The 19,892-nt window shown below is 26.8% G+C and overlaps 2 protein-coding genes across 3 annotated transcripts; one reads left to right on the top strand and one right to left on the bottom strand.

Moving 5' to 3' along the window:
- Window positions 1-6,434: 6,434 nt before the first annotated feature.
- LOC112683327 (protein deltex) lies at window positions 6,435-9,397 on the bottom strand. Its single transcript, XM_025554323.1, has 9 exons — window positions 8,890-9,397; window positions 8,667-8,815; window positions 8,436-8,610; window positions 8,193-8,375; window positions 7,905-8,107; window positions 7,738-7,834; window positions 7,051-7,265; window positions 6,827-6,969; window positions 6,435-6,768 (listed from the first exon to the last, which is right to left on the bottom strand). The coding sequence occupies exons 1-9, from the start codon at window positions 9,092-9,094 to the stop codon at window positions 6,471-6,473; spliced, it is 1,668 nt and encodes a 555-aa protein (XP_025410108.1). The 5' UTR covers window positions 9,095-9,397; the 3' UTR covers window positions 6,435-6,470.
- Window positions 9,398-9,509: 112 nt separating this feature from the next.
- LOC112683326 (ankyrin repeat domain-containing protein 13D) lies at window positions 9,510-17,474 on the top strand. 2 transcript variants are annotated; one of them, XM_025554321.1, is made up of 13 exons: window positions 9,510-9,952; window positions 13,293-13,428; window positions 13,485-13,655; window positions 13,716-13,859; window positions 13,929-13,979; window positions 15,569-15,752; window positions 15,813-16,011; window positions 16,072-16,188; window positions 16,242-16,392; window positions 16,450-16,611; window positions 16,678-16,778; window positions 16,851-16,936; window positions 17,173-17,474. In XM_025554321.1, exons 1-13 carry the CDS (start codon window positions 9,800-9,802, stop codon window positions 17,390-17,392), a joined length of 1,875 nt encoding a protein of 624 aa, XP_025410106.1. In that variant the 5' UTR covers window positions 9,510-9,799; the 3' UTR covers window positions 17,393-17,474. The 2 variants fall into 2 exon arrangements, with proteins under 2 accessions (XP_025410106.1, XP_025410107.1); XM_025554322.1 differs by lacking the exon at window positions 13,929-13,979 and having other exon boundaries at window positions 9,511-9,952.
- Window positions 17,475-19,892: the final 2,418 nt, after the last annotated feature.

Genomic DNA, 19,892 nt, shown 5'->3' with positions numbered 1-19,892 from the left:
ATATATATATATATATAGCAATAAAAAAAATCCGAAGGAAGGGGAGCAATGGTCACGTCCCCCCCCCCGACCTAAGGCTTAAGGGCCCTTTGATCAGATCGCGGATTGGGCCTTTTGACGCCAGTCCGACCCTTTAAGGGGCCATAATGTGTTTTATAATCCTTGGCTAACAAATATAAAATACTGTTGTATCAATTAATTGTGATTATACTACAATATACAAATATACTATACTTATTTAAATTACCTTATATTTATTACAAATTACCAAATCTGAATACCAAAAAATGAAATTGTATTGGATGAAAGAATCTCACCAAAATTAATAAATCTTCTTATATATGACCACTGTAGTATTGGAGGGTATCCGGGGGTATAAGACGTATACCAAATACGCTATTTTTATCCATAGCGTATAGCTTATGAGAAATTGATGATACGCGGGTATACGGCCGTATCTAGCGTATAGCTTGTAATTTGACAAATATAAATAATACAACTTTTGGTTATATTTATGACGTGATTCGGTATCGAATATATAATTATTATTATTTTTATTTATTTATTTTTTTTTTATGAGAAATTCAAATTTTTTATCATTTAGCAAGTTTTCATTAGAAAAGTGGGATCCCAAAGACTATGTGAAATTGTGGATGATAAATCATAGATCAGCAAAAGACACTAGAAGTAAATTATGTAACCCAGCTGTAAATCCGAATAGTAAAAACAAAATAAGTTTTAGCAGAATATTGATAAAAAAAAAAAAGTAACAATGATCTATTTTTTTTAATTAAATTTTTTTTGTTTAAATTTTTTTGTCAATGTGAAAGTAATAAATGTGATATAAAATTCAAGCAAAGCGTGAAATTTTTTATATGTCATATTATAAATTTATATCATAAACATGTGCATTCTAACTTTAAAAATAGAGATATGAAGAGTGGTTAAATTAAAAATCAATACCCACTTAATAAAATAATTAGTCCATTTGTTTAGCATGTAGAAGTATTATAAAATAAATACAAAAGTATAATAGTGTATCAGGTTTTAAGTGAATATTGTTCAAGCGAAACGAGAAAAAAATTTTTTAGTTCCTACCACTTGATAGTTACTATATAAAATAAAGCGTATACCCATGATTTATTTTAGCAATACATCACTGTATATGACCATAATCTGACTCTGATATGGCTATACTTGTGCACGTTAGGTATACAGATACAATATTTTATATAATATATAAATATATATATTATTATATATATTATATATATATATATTTATTACGTGTAGTAGTTATAAATATATATGTTTAATACTATCTATGAATAATTTATCGTACAGTAAATATGTGCGATTTCGCGTACTAGGAAAAATAATTTTTTGAAATTATTCAATACAAAAATTCGCTTAAAATATCCATGTATAATCTAGGTAGCAAATAAAATATTTAAACGTAGAAATATAACTCATGTATTTAGTGGGGAGTGCGGTACTATCGCAATCATTCGATCAATCGATATAATGTGACAAACATAATTACAGGCTATAGTAAAACAACGGCGCTGAAAATTATCAAATAGAATTGTGAACCTGTGAACCGGATAGAACTCAATGATGATGAAATTCAGATAGTGGTGGGCACAAGCTACGGATTCACACGGGCGTGACTAAATTTTAGTGATGACTAATTTCAGTACAACAAATTAGAAAATACGGATATTGTTATCGTCATTATGTTTTACGAGTACATTATTATGGCTGATGTAACTGTTCTGGAGAGTTGCATTAGTATACATTACTGTTTTTAAAATCAGATAAATATTTATAAATTATTATTGAATTCTATACAAAACGAGAAAAATGTTGTACACAGCGACAAATTGTCTTTTATTAGTCTATTTAACTTAGTATGTAAATTAAAGTTATTATTATGTATTTTTTTTAATTTTTTATTTTTTACTCAATAAGATGATATGCATAGTCGTATAGATTCACAGAGCACTAAATCTGAATCTGGCAGGCCAATAATTGAGCAATCATTGAGTTATGTATTATAATAATGTATATAACTAAAATTAATATAAAAGTAATAAAAATAGTTTTGTAAAAAATACATATTATTTTAATACAAGAAATTATTTTTATAAACAATTACAATTGAAATCAATTAAGTCATAAACTTTTCAAATATAAATATAATTATTTTATTTTGAATATTTATCTATTAAATTATCAATATTTAATTGCGAAAAAAATATTTGAAGGGGCTCAAGTCTCAGTTTTCATTATTTTTCTCCACGCAGACATATAGTTGAATAGAAATTTATTATAGTAGATAATATAAATAATAGTTTATAACATGTATATATATATATATATATATATATATATTAATTTATGATAAGTATTAACAGTAGACAACAATTAATATTTAATACTACCAAACAAATGTATTTAACTGTTAATATCAGTTGTGGATTGAATGATAGGATAAGTGGCAAGTTATATAGTAGCAATCTTACTATATTATTTGTCAGGTGTGTATTTATACGTTTTTTTGGAGACTTAATATTTTTACTACGACGTACTTCAAATGTATTTATTTCACAAGATAAATTATTATATTAATTATTTTATAGTACTAGGTAAATCAACAATGGGTTATAACCCATTGTTGATTCATCTAAATAATATTAAACTTAAATTTTATAAAAATATTAAGCGATATTTTTTTTTCTAAGATCGTTAAAATTTGGAGAAGGTTTGAATACCCTAAACCTCCTAGATATGTCCCTGTTGAATAATAACTTCAATGCTGATTTTTATTAAATGTAATAATTTAATAGTACATTAAATTTATGCAGTGGCAACCTTATGTGTGAAGGGTAATGAGGGTTATCATCCCCTCACAAGATGGACTGCCTTACATAGTAATTAGCCAATTTTATAATGTATATTAAATTACTTGACATTTTTTTTGTATTTTGTGGCCCCATAGTATATAATTCGAGGTTCGAGGCCTGTGTGCAATGCACCTTTTGCACACTCAGATTTTATGGCACAGTGTATACAATAAAATTATAGAAAAATTCTTGGATAAAAATTGAAATGGGCCAAAGTAAATTAGTAGGTTTGGCGCTTTTACATATTCATAGGCAGATTGCGTTAAATGTTGAAAAAATAATAGATCGTTTAGTTAAGAACAAATGATGTAGAGATTTTGGTTATATAAACCAATAAAATACATTTTTATAGGTACTATGATTTGTTTTTAATGATGAACAGAGGCGTATTTTAGGAGGACGAAGGAGGCGATCGCCCCCCCCCCCCTTGAATCCGTCTTTAAGGAATCGATCATATGTGAGATACACATTTCAATTTTTTTAATGTAGATCATTTTATAACGATACTTACTGCCCATACTAAGTGAAAAATCAAATAAAATACAAGCGTAACTTTAAAAACACAAACAGGAGTTAAAAATGAACTACACAAAAGTCGATTCTAAATAGATCCGGCATTAGTAGTTTAAAAAAAAAAACCACAAATATTAAGGATTCACCTGATTTAAATATTACCAAAAATTTAACTTGTAAATTTTGAGCCTGAATTAAAGAAAAAATTTGAGCTCCTACCCTAGAAGTAAGTCTAAATACGCCCCTGATGATGTAGAATTTCAGTAACTCAAATATTTTATGGAGGAGACTAGCCTTAAGTTCCAAAAGATGAAAAATAATGGTTCTACAATCTGTATCTGAATCTCATGTAAATAATTATTAATTGTTTTATTATTTTGCCCTCTTTCCATAGCCAAGGTCTGGTGCATACAGTGGCGTATTTATGGGGGGGGGCTGGGGGTTCCCTCTCCCCCAAAAAAAAAAAAAATATTTGAAAACGTCAAATTTTAAACATATCTGTAATACTATATAATAATATATATAATATCAGTAATACTATACTATATAATAATTTTAGTTTGTTTATTCAATAAAGTACTCGTATTAAAGAATAATGAAAAAAAATATTAATAAATATCTTAGTCCGTGACTATCATGTCTTGTCAGTTGTCAACAGGCCCGTATTTAAAGTGGGGGGGGGGCACGGGTAGGCATATTCCCAGGAGTGTTAAGTCTCAGGAGCGGCAAAATATTTTAGCAAAATTAATTTTAAAAATAATGTACCTAATTGTTTTACCAAAGTCTCTGATGTCGGGAATAGGTGACCACTTAAATATTAATACAAGAAAATAAAAGGCAATATAATATAGAACGATAACGGACCAAAAGGCACCGCCGTACTATTATTTGTAAAAAACAATAAATCATACAATGTTGGGGAACGGGCGCCCAAAGGTTGTGGAAAATAATAATAATAATAATAATAATAGTGGTAATATAAAATATATAAGTATAACAATAAAACGAGGTGCCGTATGGGCAATAATAGAATAATTAATGATAATTAATACCAAAGTGTAATATTGGCAATAATACAATAAAAGGCACGACCTGATCGGTTGACCACGACCAAAACACCCAAGCTGACGTTGCCCTCTGGATCGACCTGACCAAACGGCTACTGTCCGCCGCAAACCCACGTACCGCGGCACCACAGGACAGACGATAACGGCCGTCGATAATTTCGCACTTCGGTTAATTAAAACACAAAAACATTCTAAGTGTAATGTCAATATAAAAATAGATGGTTTGTAAATCTTTGGATTTATCGACAGTACTCGACCGTTACCGAGATGTGTGTGTGCCATGACGCCGTGATTGGCGATTTATATTTTTTTTTGAGATACACTTTTTATTTTGTAAAGAAGTTTCACTTCAAAAATATTAGATAATTATTGAAAATATAAAAAAATTAGCCGCCCTCTCATATTCAGCTGCCCAGGGCAACAGCACCCTGTAGCTCCCCCTTAAATACGGTTCTGATTATTACCACTGATTTTAGAACTTACAGATTATCTGTATTGTACATTTGGTAATAAATGGGTATACGTTGTTGTTTAGGTACGTTTGAAAACCATTATTTTTTATCATAATATTATTTTAATATTTGAAGATAGAACAAAATGTGGACAAATATTATATGTTTTTAAAATAATTTTGTAGAATTAATTAGTATAATTCCACGCATTGTACGTATAGTCGTTTTGGCTCTTGCTTAAATTTATATCTATATTTATAAATTGGAAATAATTTTAAGTGAACGTGATAAAGAAATTATTATTTACCAAAATTATAAATTTTCTTGTAAAGAACTTACCTATATGCTTTTCAGTTAGGTAGTTAAAAATTCTCTAGTGCTATTGATTTATACTTTTTTTATATCAGCGCAATAGATGTATATTATACAGATAGTGTCCCAAAATTGGTGCAATTGATGAACACCAAAGGTCTGGAGACGCCCCTGAATTAATGTACATAGATAATTTACTCATGATAATATTATCAATTTTTAATTTCTACAGCAAAATTAATTTTTAAGTTATAATTTAATAAATATAAAAAGTAACACATTTATTTTAAAATATTAAAGTTTATATTAAAAAATTATAAACAAAAAATATGGCAATTTTTATAATCTATATCAAAAATAAGTTCTTAAAACAATTTGATTCAAATTTCTCAAAAAAAAAATTAACAACAAATAAATTACTCTATTTTCTACAGTTTGTAATACAATCAATAAGTTTTTAGTCTACATACATTTTTTATGTTATATTAAGTATACATTTTAGTAACTATAGTTTATTTTATGAAAATTATGTTCAAAACATTGCACTAATAAAAAATAAAATTATATTTTTGAAGATGTAAACAATTATAAAATTATATTTTACAATTATATTTTAATAATTCAAAGTAATTTATTAGCAATTGTTTATAATTATATAACTCTAAAAACTAATTTATTATTAATTTATAATTATTTTTATAGTAAAAAAGTTAGTAATTGACTTCTTTGATGTTAAACAAATAATTTAAAAATGTCTTTATTAGCTAAGATTGCAAGAAGGAATTTTTTTTTTTTAAGATTTGTTAAAAAATATTAATAAAAGTACTGAAGGCATCTAGAATATAAAATAAATTATTAGCATTGTACATAGTTATTTATCATTTATAAATAAAACAATAATAACAGAAGTAGTGTCAAGCAGTATTAAGATAGTTTATCTTGTTTCAAAAATTAGTCACATAAATATAATAATAAATTAGTTTATCATTTATCTTTGAATGTTTAATTTATGAGGCTCTATCAAACTTCACTCAACTATAAAAGTATAAAACATACTTAGAAGGATTATGAGAATGAGAAAATAGGTTTAATAAAAAAAAAAAAATGGTATAACAATAGTAGTAGTTGTAAAAGTTAAATTTAAGTTAAACAAGTGAGGATATTAACAAGACATTTTTATAAAAATAAAGATTAGTTTTTTTTCTTCTTCTGAAACTTATTTAAACAACACCATGTGCTGATAATTGTTCAATACATTCATCTAAAAAACCATGATGCATTCTGGTATCAAAATCAGTTTTGTGAATAATATTATTCCATGCAACAACATCTTCATTTCCAGTTGTCATTGAAAGTCTAACTGTAAATACTAATTGTCTTTCAAACGCCTTACTTAACAATGATAATACACGTCTTCCCTTTTCCGTATCTGGCAAATAACATATTCTTGGAAAACCAAGAGCATAATATGGACGGCCAGGATGTGGATGTTCTTCACCTTGAATTCCAGAAGATATTCTGAAAATAATTGTATGGATATAATAAATAATAGTATTGTTTTCATCAAAATACTTACTCATAAGTGATTTGAATAGTTCTTGTACTACCATATCCAGGTAATGATCTATTTAAATATGTCCATTTCATAGCACCTGGGGGTTGATTGCCTCTTTTTTCTCCGTAGACTTTCAAACAAACTGGGCATTGAATATACATCCACTAAACAGCATTTTTCAAATTAAAATATTTTGACACACGTAGAATTTTATTTTTTTAAAGATATTAATTTATTATTTTAACCTGATTAGAATGTGGTTGATTGTTTAAAACAGAGTTTAGACATGTAAGATGCATTCGATGTTGACAAGTGCTTAAAGCTATAACTAAACTTTTGTTTGAATTATTAGATAATATCAGTGGATTTTGACAAAATGGACATAATGAGTCAAGTCCTGGCCAAAAATCATCAACTATTTGAACATAGCGAGATAATTTTTCACTTACAGAATTTATTCCTGAAAATATTGAAAATATTTAAAAATTAAACAATATTCTGAGCAAAAATTTTTTTTTAAGGAATTTAATATTATTTATGTTTGAAAGGGTAATAATATATAATTATAATGCATAAATATAAAACAATACTAATAAAACTGAATAAAATCTTAATCATTGTTCTTCTTTATCAAAATTATAACGTACAAATAATAATGGAAAAAATGAACATGTGCATTATTAAAAAAAAAAAATGTTCTACTGTATATATTAAATAGTGAATTTTTAAAGTTCAATGTGTCATAAAAATTGATTAAAATTTACTGTATTTAGTTTTAAAATAAATAAGAAAGCTGATATAAGTTGACAGTTACATTTTTTAAATTTTTTTAGTAAAATGTTTGTAATCCATCAAATCAACATATTTTAAATTGTAAGAATTTTAAATATTAAATAATTAGTACACTGTAAATGAATACTAATAAAACATACCAACTACAGATTGAGTACTACTATCATCTGATTTCTGTTGATATTCAAATGCATCATCACTTCCAATACTACCACCAGAGTAATCTAGAAGGTCATACTAAAAACAAAAATAATTTATTACAATTAATACAATTAAACATTGAAATAAAATATATTATAAACATTACTCTTGATGTACGTAATTCATGACTGTCATGACTTAAGTAAGTTGAAACTGTATCTACACTAGGACGTCTACCACTTTGAATACTACTAGAGTCCAAATCTATTATAGATGAATCTGATTTAATTGATTCACTATAGCTTTTAGTTGCTGTGGTACCTATTGGCCATTGAGCTTCTCTAGACATCGACGAAGGATTTTTGTTTGCTGAAAATATTTAGAAATTGTTGTTTATTTTCAATATTCTAAACTTTAAAGAGAAATAATTAAGAATATAAATAGAGCAACATACCAAATATGCTTAATAAAGTTCGAGCTATATTGGTACCACTATGATGATTGTCAGGACCTACTTGTTTGTGTTTCTTATATTGCAATTGTTTTTTTGTAATTGTGTCTATATATTCTGAACTAGATTTTCTAATAGGTTCATTTTTCAGAGATAAATTTCTTATAGTATCAATAACAGCCCTATCTAAAATATCAGAAATAAATAATTTAATGAACTGAATGATTTGAAACATCAAGAACTTGCCATTAAATTGAATAACTTCATCAGACTGTATTTTCACAAGTGGGTAAGGTGCTTGGTTGACACGTCTGATATTACGTTTATACCCACTGTCGTTTCTTACTTGAGTTAAATTGCAAAAATTAATTGTGTAAGGGAAACCTAAATACGTCCTGCTTACATCTATAACTTGACACCCCTAAAAAAAAATCTAAATAAAGATATTGTCAATAAATCAACTTGTACGGAACTTACCATTGCCCAAGCAGTTTCTAAAAAACACTGAGATTCCATATCATATGTATGCCATTCTCCAGGTATATCCCCAGCCCATTCCCACCTTGCTCCTTTACCAGGTAATGCATTCGCTGGATAGTAAGATCTTCGTACAGCCAGAAGTGCACCTAGTGTTATCATCATTATGATTAGTCCACAAACTAGATGAGTTTTAACGGTAGTAAACAAAAAAATGTATTACCTTCGTTTTCTTCAGAACACTGGTACATAGTGCGTAAATTGACAAACGATGATTCCATATTTGGGTCAGCATCTCTCAATATTACTCGAGTGAGTTTCTTGAAATGAGCTCTTTCCAACAACTGGGCAACTTCGGGGCTGTGTGGTTTCCATCGGCCATTACGGTTTTCCCATTCCCACACAACCACGGCATGTCCGAGAGCCATTTTTATCAATCAAAATCTAGACTGATTTAATTATTGCCGTTTTCTAGGGCACCGAGACACAGTGAGATTGCGATCGGCGATATCCATGTCACGGCCAGAGCAGAGAAAACATTTTACATAATTGACGATAGCCGTGATAGCTCATTATTGTATATTTAGCACACATCGAGTAATATTAGCTAAAACTAAAAAACCAAAGTAATTTCGTACATTCCTGGTGGTGCGTATGTAGGGCTACGGTGTAGCTGCTCGTTTGTTGTCGTTATGTTTACAACTATAGGTAGACGGCAGCGATAAGCCGATAACAGTGGATTGTCGAGCAGTGTTTCGCGCTCATTTATGTACTAACACCGTACGCGGAACACACTGGCATAGTGCCAGAACATATTATTATTATTATTATTATTATTGACAAAGATTACACCCGAAAAGTTTTTGATTACCTAAGTGACGACTTTAGCAGACGGTAGTCACTTGCATCCCATTATAAGCGTAGCACTCTAGTTAGAGCAGACGGACGTCACTGCTCACGTTGTATTCAATCCGACCCTGTGAGCCGCCCTTATTATTGCATATGCATCTAGGTATACGTCTTCCTTTATGTGCGCTGATAGAAGTCCAGTAGCGCCTCAATAGTTGCTCCAATTTGTCGTTCCATTATAGCAAAACTACGCCACTGCGTGACCAGGAACTGTAGTTGTAGACATGTCCGATGACCGACCGGAAAGTGCCGGAAGACGATGGGAAGCACGCGCAAGGGTAGATTACCCTCTACACTATCTTATATGGTTGCGGGAACACAAATTATTGGAAGAGAAACTGGACTCGATTAATGCCAACGGAGACCCTTCTAGCCAGGTATGCTAACATAGCGTATTTTCCGACGTACATTGGGTTAAAAATTGATTTTCATATGTGTTCATTTGATTAAATTACTTCGTTTTCAATAATTATTTACCTAACCCATTTTTATTCAATTGTGGGTACCCTTAAAACGAATACATTTATTATCCCCTTCATATTTAAAAAATAAAAACATTTTATGTTTAAAAAATTATTGAGATAGTTTAAAAATAATATATTTGAAATTGTTTTAAAAACCTACTTGAAATATACAAGTAAATAGCATTTTTGAAAAATTTTAAATTCTGAATCTATATCTAAGTTAAATTGTTTGAAATTATTAATTATACCTACATACAAATCTATTAAAGTACTAAAAGTTTTTTTTTTAATAATTTTATACTATGAATTGGTTTTGATAATAATAATAATATTTATTCAAATAAATAAATATTTTAACACCCTAAAGGGTAAGAATACAATGAGTGTAACTAAATATCGCTAAATTAACAATTAAGACAAATTGTTTACCATTAAATCAAATTAAACATCAATGTTTATATTATAAATACAATTTTTTAACTTATTTAATGAGTCGAAAAAAAAATCAAAATTATGAATTAAATTACATGATGTTGGTAGGCGGTACATTGGACTATTAGTAAAGTAATTATTTTTAGAATGAGGAATAGAAAATGAAGGGTTAAATCTTGAAATAAATAATCTTATAACAACTTGGTTTTTAAATTTAGCCAGGTAAAATACAAGGTTTTTTTTATTATATTTAAGTTTAAAAATGTTGATCTTATCTGTATTTATAGTTTACATTTTGTTTTCATAGTTCATTTTATTTCAATTTAGATAGGTACAATTTTTTTTAGAAATATTGATTATTTATCTTTTTATTAAAATTGTATGTTGTTTTAGTGCCTAATATCTAATTTTTAAACTAATTAAAATATTGATTGATGTTTCAAGTTGTAGTAATTTTGTTAACTGCAGTACATAAATACAATATTAATAAAAATTAATATTTATTTTTTTGAGAACTCCTGATTATTTATTAAAACTAAACATATACATACATAAATCATTATTTTAATCAAAATATAAATATATTTATGAAAAGGGCAATAATTAGTAACATTATTATCATTTAAACAAGTAAAATGTTATAATACAATTAAATTAATTAAATTATTACATAGCAATGGCTTCTTTAAAATAGTAAATCAATAGTTATGTTACATTTAAAATTTAATAGATATATTCTTTATATTATACTTTTTAATATTATCTTCTTAACTCTTAGAAAGATACTTAATATTTATTTTGGTCTTTTATTCATTAGTGTATGAAAAGAATGTCGTTTGTAAATGCCCGTTCATGTTCATATTTTGTGAATTACATGTGTGAACATTACTTGCTTTTTTCAAATACAACATGAAAGACGTTTATATTTTTAATGAAATTGAAAAATTTTCGGGATTCAAATTTATTTACCATTTTAAAAATATACATACAAATATTAAATATTGATAATAATATGTTTAAGTATAGATTATAAACATAAAGTAAAATATAGGTACCCAATACATTTTATAAAGGTCTCCTTTCATGGGTGACCGCAGGAAATTTATCATGGGGGGGGGGCATAATTAAATCGAACACCAAAAAGTATATTAAAAAAAATATATTCTTAGCAAACAATAAAATATATCAGAATTGTACACATTTTAATTGTTATCAAATAAAAACTGAAGTCTTAGCAGTTGTTCAATTGCAAAACTTGTTATTAATCGTTCAATTAATTTTTTCTAGGGGGGAGAAATTCCCCATCTTCTCCCTCCTCCGGACGCCTATGGTCCCCTTTATATAGAATGCAGGTTGTTGATGAATTTAAAATAAAAAAATTTAAATTAATGGCCAAATGAACGCGTTCATATTTATATAAAACTTGGACATTAATGTGTTAATTTAAAAAAAAAAAAATGAACATAATTGTGAACAAGTTAAATTCTTATGTAAATGTTCCATAAGATGCATTATTTATAATTTATTATAGTTAAATAATATAATCAATATTATTAAATTATATTTTAAATATTTTTATTTATTTATATGATCTTTTATAGATTTTAACCATTCTGTAATCTATGACAAAACAACAATTAACTATTCTGAATTACTTGTTATTAGATTATATTGTTGATATATTGATGTAATAAGAAGTAAATAAATAAGATACTTTCATTTTATATCTAAGTAGATTCTTGGATATTTTTTCTTAGTAAGTAGTGTATTATTATATATTTTTAACACAAATGTTGGCTATGGTTCATCATATGTCCTAACATTTTTTTTTAAATATTATTTTATTATTTATATAAAGCATCTCATTAGAAAGTTCTATAAGATTAGCAAACTTTTGGATCTTTAATCATTACATCATATTATGAATTACCAACTCTATAGAAAAAAACACACATCATTGACCAAAAACAATTGTTGTTTAAATTCTCTATAGCATATCTTGTCACTTTCGTCATATTCCAGCATACACCTCTGATAAAAACTAGTGACATACCAATTGAAAGAGTTTTTGAGGATACTCACATCAATTTAAGAATTTTTTTTTTTTTTTTTTATATTCTGATCATCCAAGTTGAAAATTTAAGTCTTACTCCCTTAATTTCAGGTCTAAGTTTGCATCAATAAAAATGCAGAACATTTTAGTTTAATTTGTTATTATAAGTGACTATTGAGTTACTATTTCAAAAATACTACCTTTAAAGCATTATAATATATATATATATATATATATACTTTTAATCTATAAATAAGCTGAAACAAAATATTTTTTAGAGAATATAATCATAACATTTTTAAACCAATAGCTTTTACCCAATTTACAATTTAATTTATATATTGTTGTATCAAATATTTCAGTATTATAAGTTTAATGTAACATATATATATATATATACCAATTAGTTTTTTTTTTAATATTTAATTTATTTATATCTTATTTTTAAATTAAATATTGATTTTATGATCAAATTGTAAAAGTTGTGTATTATATTCACGGATAAAATTACTAAATCTTATAATAAATATAATAATTGTATATATTTTATTTTATTTTATTTTAAATATATAAACAGGCAAGCCCAAGAATAACAAGTACAAATCAAGTAGAACAAGTTAACAGTAATACTAATAAATACTTAATATAATATTACTTATACTTAATTGTAATACTTATATATATCATTAAGTGACATATTATATATTAAAAACTTAAATCAATAGTACCTATAAGTAATATTAACTTAAATGTATTAATGGTTTATAGAGTCAACTTGAAAAACTAGATCCTAGAGGTCGTACTCCTTTGATGTTAGCTATAACCTTAGATGATATTCAGTCAACTCTATTATTAATAACAAAAGGCGCCAATGTCAATGTAAAAAATGATGAAGGATGGACTGGTAAAATAACAAATTATATTTAATATTATCATTAACTATCATTGTTATTTTTATAGCTATGCAAGAAGCAATTGCTACAGGAAATCCAGAAATGGTCCAGATTGTTATGGAACACAGGGATTATCAACGTCATTCTGATCGTGCTACATGTGTCTCTAAATTATTAAAATTACTTGAAGAATCACCTGATTTTTATGTAGAAATGAAATGGGAGTTCATTAGTTGGGGTTAGTTTTTTTTATTGTTGGTTATTATTATACATTTTTTAAACATTTTTCTATTTTTAGTTCCATTAGTATCAAGAATGTGTCCAAGTGATACATACAAAATATTCAAACAGGGATCAAAAGTACGAATAGATACAACATTGTTGGGTTTTGACCAGGGTAATTGGGAACGTGGAAATTTAAGTTATATATTTTTAGGTCAAAGTAAGTGTAACTAATAATTTATTTTTATTTTTATGCATGGCTTCTATCATTAATGTTATGATATTACAGCTGCAACACTTTTCAAATCTAAACGAACTTTCATATTTCAACTTAGCCAAGGTTATATTTTTCATAAAAACAAATTATGATATTTTCTAGAATTTAAATGTCATACTTTCCTAAACTATAATTTTCTTAGCTTTTGATTTTAAATATTACATAATTAGTAAAAGTTAAGTAAGTTTGTTTTGCATTTGAAGTTAGGCAATTATTACCTTGTATTTAAATTTTATTTAGAAATAATTTTAAAATTACCTTTATATTTTTGTATTTATTCAATTTAATTTCATTATTATATATATATGATGTATTATTATTTTATTTTTATCCTATATGTAATAACTAGGGCTCGGATTTTTATACAAATGCATATTCTTCTACTATTCACTTAGAATAATTTTCTTACATGCATTTTGATTATAAATGTTGACGTTTCGTAATGTGTAGAGTTTAGGGTTAATTTTTTTGTTTTGCATATTTTTGCATATTTGAATGAAAATGTATATTTATTGCATATTTCTTGATATTTGCATAAATGTTGCATATTCTACAATTCGTAGAATTTACGTCTGTAAAGATTTCTACTGTCCATTGTAAATAACCCATTATACATCAATAAACGATCGTCAAACGACATCATCGTTTTCGACGGCCGACGAATAACAACTAATATTGGATATTTTATAATAAAGAGTTAAAAAATGAGCTCGCCGTCATTATAACATACTCTCAGTGTTTAATAGATACAATAACAAAACTAGAGAAATCAAATTTACTCTAAGAGATAGTTTATTGTTCATAGAAAATATTAAAATTAAATTCGAAGAAGGAGGGCCAGGGATAGATTTCGCTAGATCTAAACTTAAAAATGTGTTGTCAAAAAATCGTGGATATTATGCATTGAAAAAAATTAATGGTTTAATTAACGGCGAAGTAATTGGATGTGGTGAAAACGAGGAACTGTCAGTTGAAGATTTATCGAGTGTTAAATATGCACCAATTGTATCTTGTGACGTGGAAAGAAGTTTTTCCAAATACAAAAGTATGCTTCGAGATAATCGTAAGAGTTTTCAATTCGAAAACTTGAAATCCTATTTATTAATTCATGCTGGTACTCGTCCAGTAATAATAATTTACAATATTTTTATACTTACACAATGTCATTAAAAATATTATTTTGCATTTTTTTTTTTTTTTATAAACAATTTTTATACATTGTTATGTATAAAAATTGTTTATTATTAATTGTATATTGTTAATTTGTAAGAAAAAATCACTTTGCATATTTTTTGCATATTTATGATATGAATCTGCATATTTTATAGATTTTTATTGTTTAAAAATCCAGGCCCTAGTAATAACATACCAAGTGGTAATGATACAAATATGACTATTCAAATGATCTAACCTATGGTTATTATTAATTGAAAATGTAGGTTGCTGTTTAATAAAAAAGTAGTATATTTTCTTATATATTACTTACCTTTAAACTTATAATTTAGATTTAAAACCTAAGGTTTTACTTATTTATACTTAATTTTAATAGTTATTTGTATTATTTAATTTACAATTAATTAATGTTGATTTTGTTTGATTATTCAAATAATTTTAAATTAATTAATCAAGTGTATAATATTTGGTTTCGTCAGGTCAATCAGCTACATTTCTTGAGGTAGATCATGAAGCACACAGGGTATATGTAGAAGAAATACAAATGATACCATTAGATCAGGGTCTTGAGGTGATGCGCCCATCAGATGATACCATAGCTAGTAGACTGTCTGCTCCTATTGTTAGTTTTGATGTAGATACAAAAAAAATAAGTTTTGAAAGGTATTTTATTTAACGTTATAAGTAATATTGAAGAATAAAAATTTTAAATTCTTATTATAGAAATAAAAGTGGTATTTGGGGATGGCGGCAAGATAAATCAGAAATAATTAATGATTATAGCTGTAAAGTTTTTAATGCAAGTAATGTGGAATTTGTTACTAAGTCAAGAACAGAGCATATGAATGAAACAGAAAAAACTAAATTAATTAATACAAAAAATCCTATACAATCAATTTTAGGCTCAAGTGAAGAGAAATGTGTATGTTTAAATTAAAATTTAATATTTAATTAACTTATATTAATATTGTTTTCTTTTTAGCCAATTAAACCAGAACTTGAAGTTACTATGGCTGAATATTTTGATGAATTTATTGATATTAGAGGTAAATATATACGAAAACCAATTGAGCAAACTACAAAAGTTACAAAGATCAAGGTAAGTGTAACATATAGGACCTAATATAAAATCATGACTCCAACTATTTTTAGGCCAATTTATGGCTTTGTGAAGATTACCCTCTTAGTTTAAAAGAACAAATCATGCCAATTGTTGATTTAATGGCTATTACAAGTTCTCATTTTGCTAAACTTAAGGATTTTATTGAAATGCAGCTTCCATCAGGATTTCCTGTGAAAATTGGTATAAGATTATTATAATTCATATATATTACATACTCATTTGCTTATTGTGTTATAGAAATTCCATTGTATCATATTTCCAATGCCCAAATTACTTTTGGCAACTTATTTGGGACAGATAAAGCTATAGAAGGTGTTCAAACATTAGATTCAAATGGAAAAATGTTTTGTGTTGTTGAAGATTCTGTATTTGTCCCTCCTAGAAACTATGTAGTTCTTGGTAAAATATAATTAATTTAACTTAAATTATGTACATTTGTATTTATTACATTTTTACATATTTTAGGTGCTGAACAAAGACGTCAAATTGGTATGGACAATGATGAAGAACTGCTTCAGTTTGCTGTTCGGCAGAGTTTGTTAGAAACTGGAGCTGAAGAAGATCAGGTTATCTGTTATCATAATTATTTTTAGTTCTTAAAATTTAGAAAATAATGTTACGTATCATTATATGAACAGGTAGATATTTGGGAAGCATTACAAGTTCAAAGGCCGAATACTCCCAATGACCTGTATTTTAATCCAGCTGATGAAGAATTACAAAGGTAAAATAATAAAAATAATTTTTAACATATGTTTTTCTAAATAAAAATATATTTAAACAGGTTACCATTTAAAAAAAGAGGACTTTAAAATGCTTAATTATTTAATTTAATCCCACTAATCTATTTTTATCAAGTTGTTAAATATTCTCTAAATTAATTATTTCCTCAAATCCTAATATGGTATAATATGATACCTTTGCTTGGCTTTTATGAACATTTAGTTGATTTCCTTGTAGAGCAATCCATGCAAGTTTGACTGAGTGTGCATTTATGCCTGCGGTTTCACAAACTGATGCTCCAAACTTAGTAGATGATGCAACAACTGATGATGCTGATGATGATCTTAAAGCGGTATTGAGATTATCTATGGAAGAAAAACGACAGGCTGAATTACAGGTACAAATGGAAGAAGAAATGTTAGAAAAGATTTTACAATTGTCATTGACCGAAAAATAACAGATATATAGATTAAAATTTGTTTTGCTTAATTATATTTAACTCTGTGGCCCAATAAAAATGTATGAAAAATCGAATGATAAAAAAATAAGTGATCTACTAAAATAGATTAATAAATCTAAAAAGAGTTTTGATTTTAGGTATATTTTTTTACCCCGATAAAAGTTTTGATTTAAATACTTGTAATATAAATTACCATATCGGGTAATTAACTTTACAGTGTTTAACAATCACCTCGCCGATTATCAACTAAATTTGTTTAATTTAAATAACAATTAACAATGGTTGTGTTTTATTTATGTGGAATGTTATTATATATTATATTTTATATATATAATGTCCGGCCAATTATTATTCTAATTATTAAATTTAAATCACTTTTTAAAATTTCTAAATAATGTTACATATTTTGATTTATAGAAAATATGTTAATTATTTTAAGTAATTCATCTTTATTTTGATATTTAAAAAAATTATTTGTGTATTAATCATTTTTTGTGCATTTATATTATTGAGTAAGACTTAAATTCATTTAAACTAATAAACCTAGTGTAATATTGGCAAGCTTATTATGATGTTTATCCTATCGTCGTCCGCGGGAATAAATCTCCTATGTGATAAAATGCTACTTTTCTATAGAGACAAAAGAATTATTTATCTAGTTAGTTATCTATCTCCACACGACACTAACCTATACACAAACGATAATACCTCCAATGTGACTGCCAATCATAATTTTATTCACATAGGAAGTATTTATAAATTGTTGTAAAACGTCGTAGCTTAAGTATTCACATTGGAGGTATTCCATAAATGTTAATTATGTTAATAATTATAAAATTATGATTGGCAGTCACATTGGAGGTATTATCGTTTGTGTATAGGTTAGTGTCGTGTGGAGATAGATAGATAAATAACTCTTTTGTCTCTATAGAAAAGTAGCATTTTATCACATAGAAGATTTATTCCTGTGGACAACACTATGCTTCTCTGCAAGTTATTTTAAAACTATTTATACTTTAATCGTATTTTATATTACATGTTATACATTTAGTTATTTATTATTACTGTTTATATTATTATTTTGTTATACTCCTATTATACAATTGTATTATTTGCATATATACATACAATCCTATTTACACTCAGTTTTTGAAAAACATTCAGTTATTTTTAAAAATATTTATTTCAACACTTTTCAACAAATAAAAAGCGATTAAGTGTAGCTAGTCAGAAGTTAAGTCATTTTTGTCTTTTGTGTTGTTGATTATATTATATTATTATATTAATTCATGTAATATATTTATTATTTGTTTTGATTCATTATTCATAGTAAGTTATATTTCTCAATCAATAATATACTCCATAATGTAAAATTTAAAAACATTTTTTTGACTTCATTATAATATGTTAGGCCGCATGCATATTAGATGCATTTTCGTATGAGCTTGACTTATACGAATAATTTGATACGTACACGCAAGAACGATACTGACCTACCAAATACTATGCGAGGGCGCAGGCTGATTGCAAGTTGTTCGGACATTTAGCTGTACCTATAGTGTATAAGGCCGCGCTGACATTGGATTCGAATTTGTATCGTACGAATACAGAAGGTACGAATTGAGTGCGCACACTGAATACATTTTTGTCCGTAAAATAGTCAGTTGAAATGTAAGAAAAAGAAGTATTCACTAGGTGCAAAATCGGGACTGTACGGTGGGTGGTTAAAAAGGTCCCAAGAAAATCTTGAATTTTTTCTTTTTGGTCAACAAGAGAAGCAATTTCATCACTTTGCATACCTGGCTTACCACTCCGCTCATCGTTATGAACATTTATTCGTCCATTTTTGAAACCATGACACCATTGTCTAATATTTCTTTCACTCATTATAGTAGGTCTATAAATTAGACATAACTTTCGATGAATTTCAGCAACTAAAGATCCTTTTGCACACAAAAAGAGTTATATACAACAAGTAGAGTTAGCTGAAAATAGAATAAGTGGATTTTAAGAAAAAACCTGAAAGATTACAAAAATAGTTATTAGATTTAAAATTTTTGAAAACCAGAATACGATTTTATTTTTGAATGTTTATATTGTATTTCCTGAACATTTTGTAAAAGTGATTTTTACACTCTTTTTATACACTCTTCGTTGGGTACGTCGATACGTGGTGCAATATAGTCAAAACGGCCAAAATATAATGTGACTAGTAGTAGTGACGAAAAGGCAGTGGCGTAACTGAGAAAAAACCTAGGGGGGGGGGGGGGCAATATAATATATTTATTATTACTAAAACCCTGACACCCCTCCCCCGCACCAGTTAAAACATATTTTTATTGTATGTATTTTATACACTATATCGAATTGTTTGATTTTACATAAGTCTTTTAACTCATTTTATGGTTTAGATAAACATAAATTGTAGGTAGCATGTACTAGTAACCAATATTGTTAAATAATATCCATAAGAGTTCATTAATAAAAGGTGCTATTT

This window comes from Sipha flava, unplaced genomic scaffold, assembly GCF_003268045.1.
Source record: "Sipha flava isolate LNK unplaced genomic scaffold, YSA_version1 224_pilon_pilon, whole genome shotgun sequence".
NCBI classification, from domain to species: Eukaryota; Metazoa; Arthropoda; class Insecta; order Hemiptera; family Aphididae; genus Sipha; species Sipha flava.
Note: the sequence above shows the minus strand (reverse complement) of the source record. Positions and strands in the feature narration are given on the sequence as shown.

Coding starts and splice junctions, on each gene's coding strand:
- LOC112683327 (XM_025554323.1), bottom strand. CDS start 9,094: ATGGCTCTCGGACATGCCGTGGTTGTGTGGGAATGGGAAAACCGTAAT. Junction 8,611..8,666: donor TAGAAACTGCTTGGGCAATG/GTAAGTTCCGTA, acceptor ATTTTTTTTTAG/GGGTGTCAAGTTATAGATGT. Junction 7,266..7,737: donor TAGTACTCAATCTGTAGTTG/GTATGTTTTATT, acceptor CAATATTTTCAG/GAATAAATTCTGTAAGTGAA.
- LOC112683326 (XM_025554321.1), top strand. CDS start 9,800: ATGTCCGATGACCGACCGGAAAGTGCCGGAAGACGATGGGAAGCACGC. Junction 16,012..16,071: donor GCTCAAGTGAAGAGAAATGT/GTATGTTTAAAT, acceptor TTTTCTTTTTAG/CCAATTAAACCAGAACTTGA. Junction 16,393..16,449: donor AGGATTTCCTGTGAAAATTG/GTATAAGATTAT, acceptor ATTGTGTTATAG/AAATTCCATTGTATCATATT.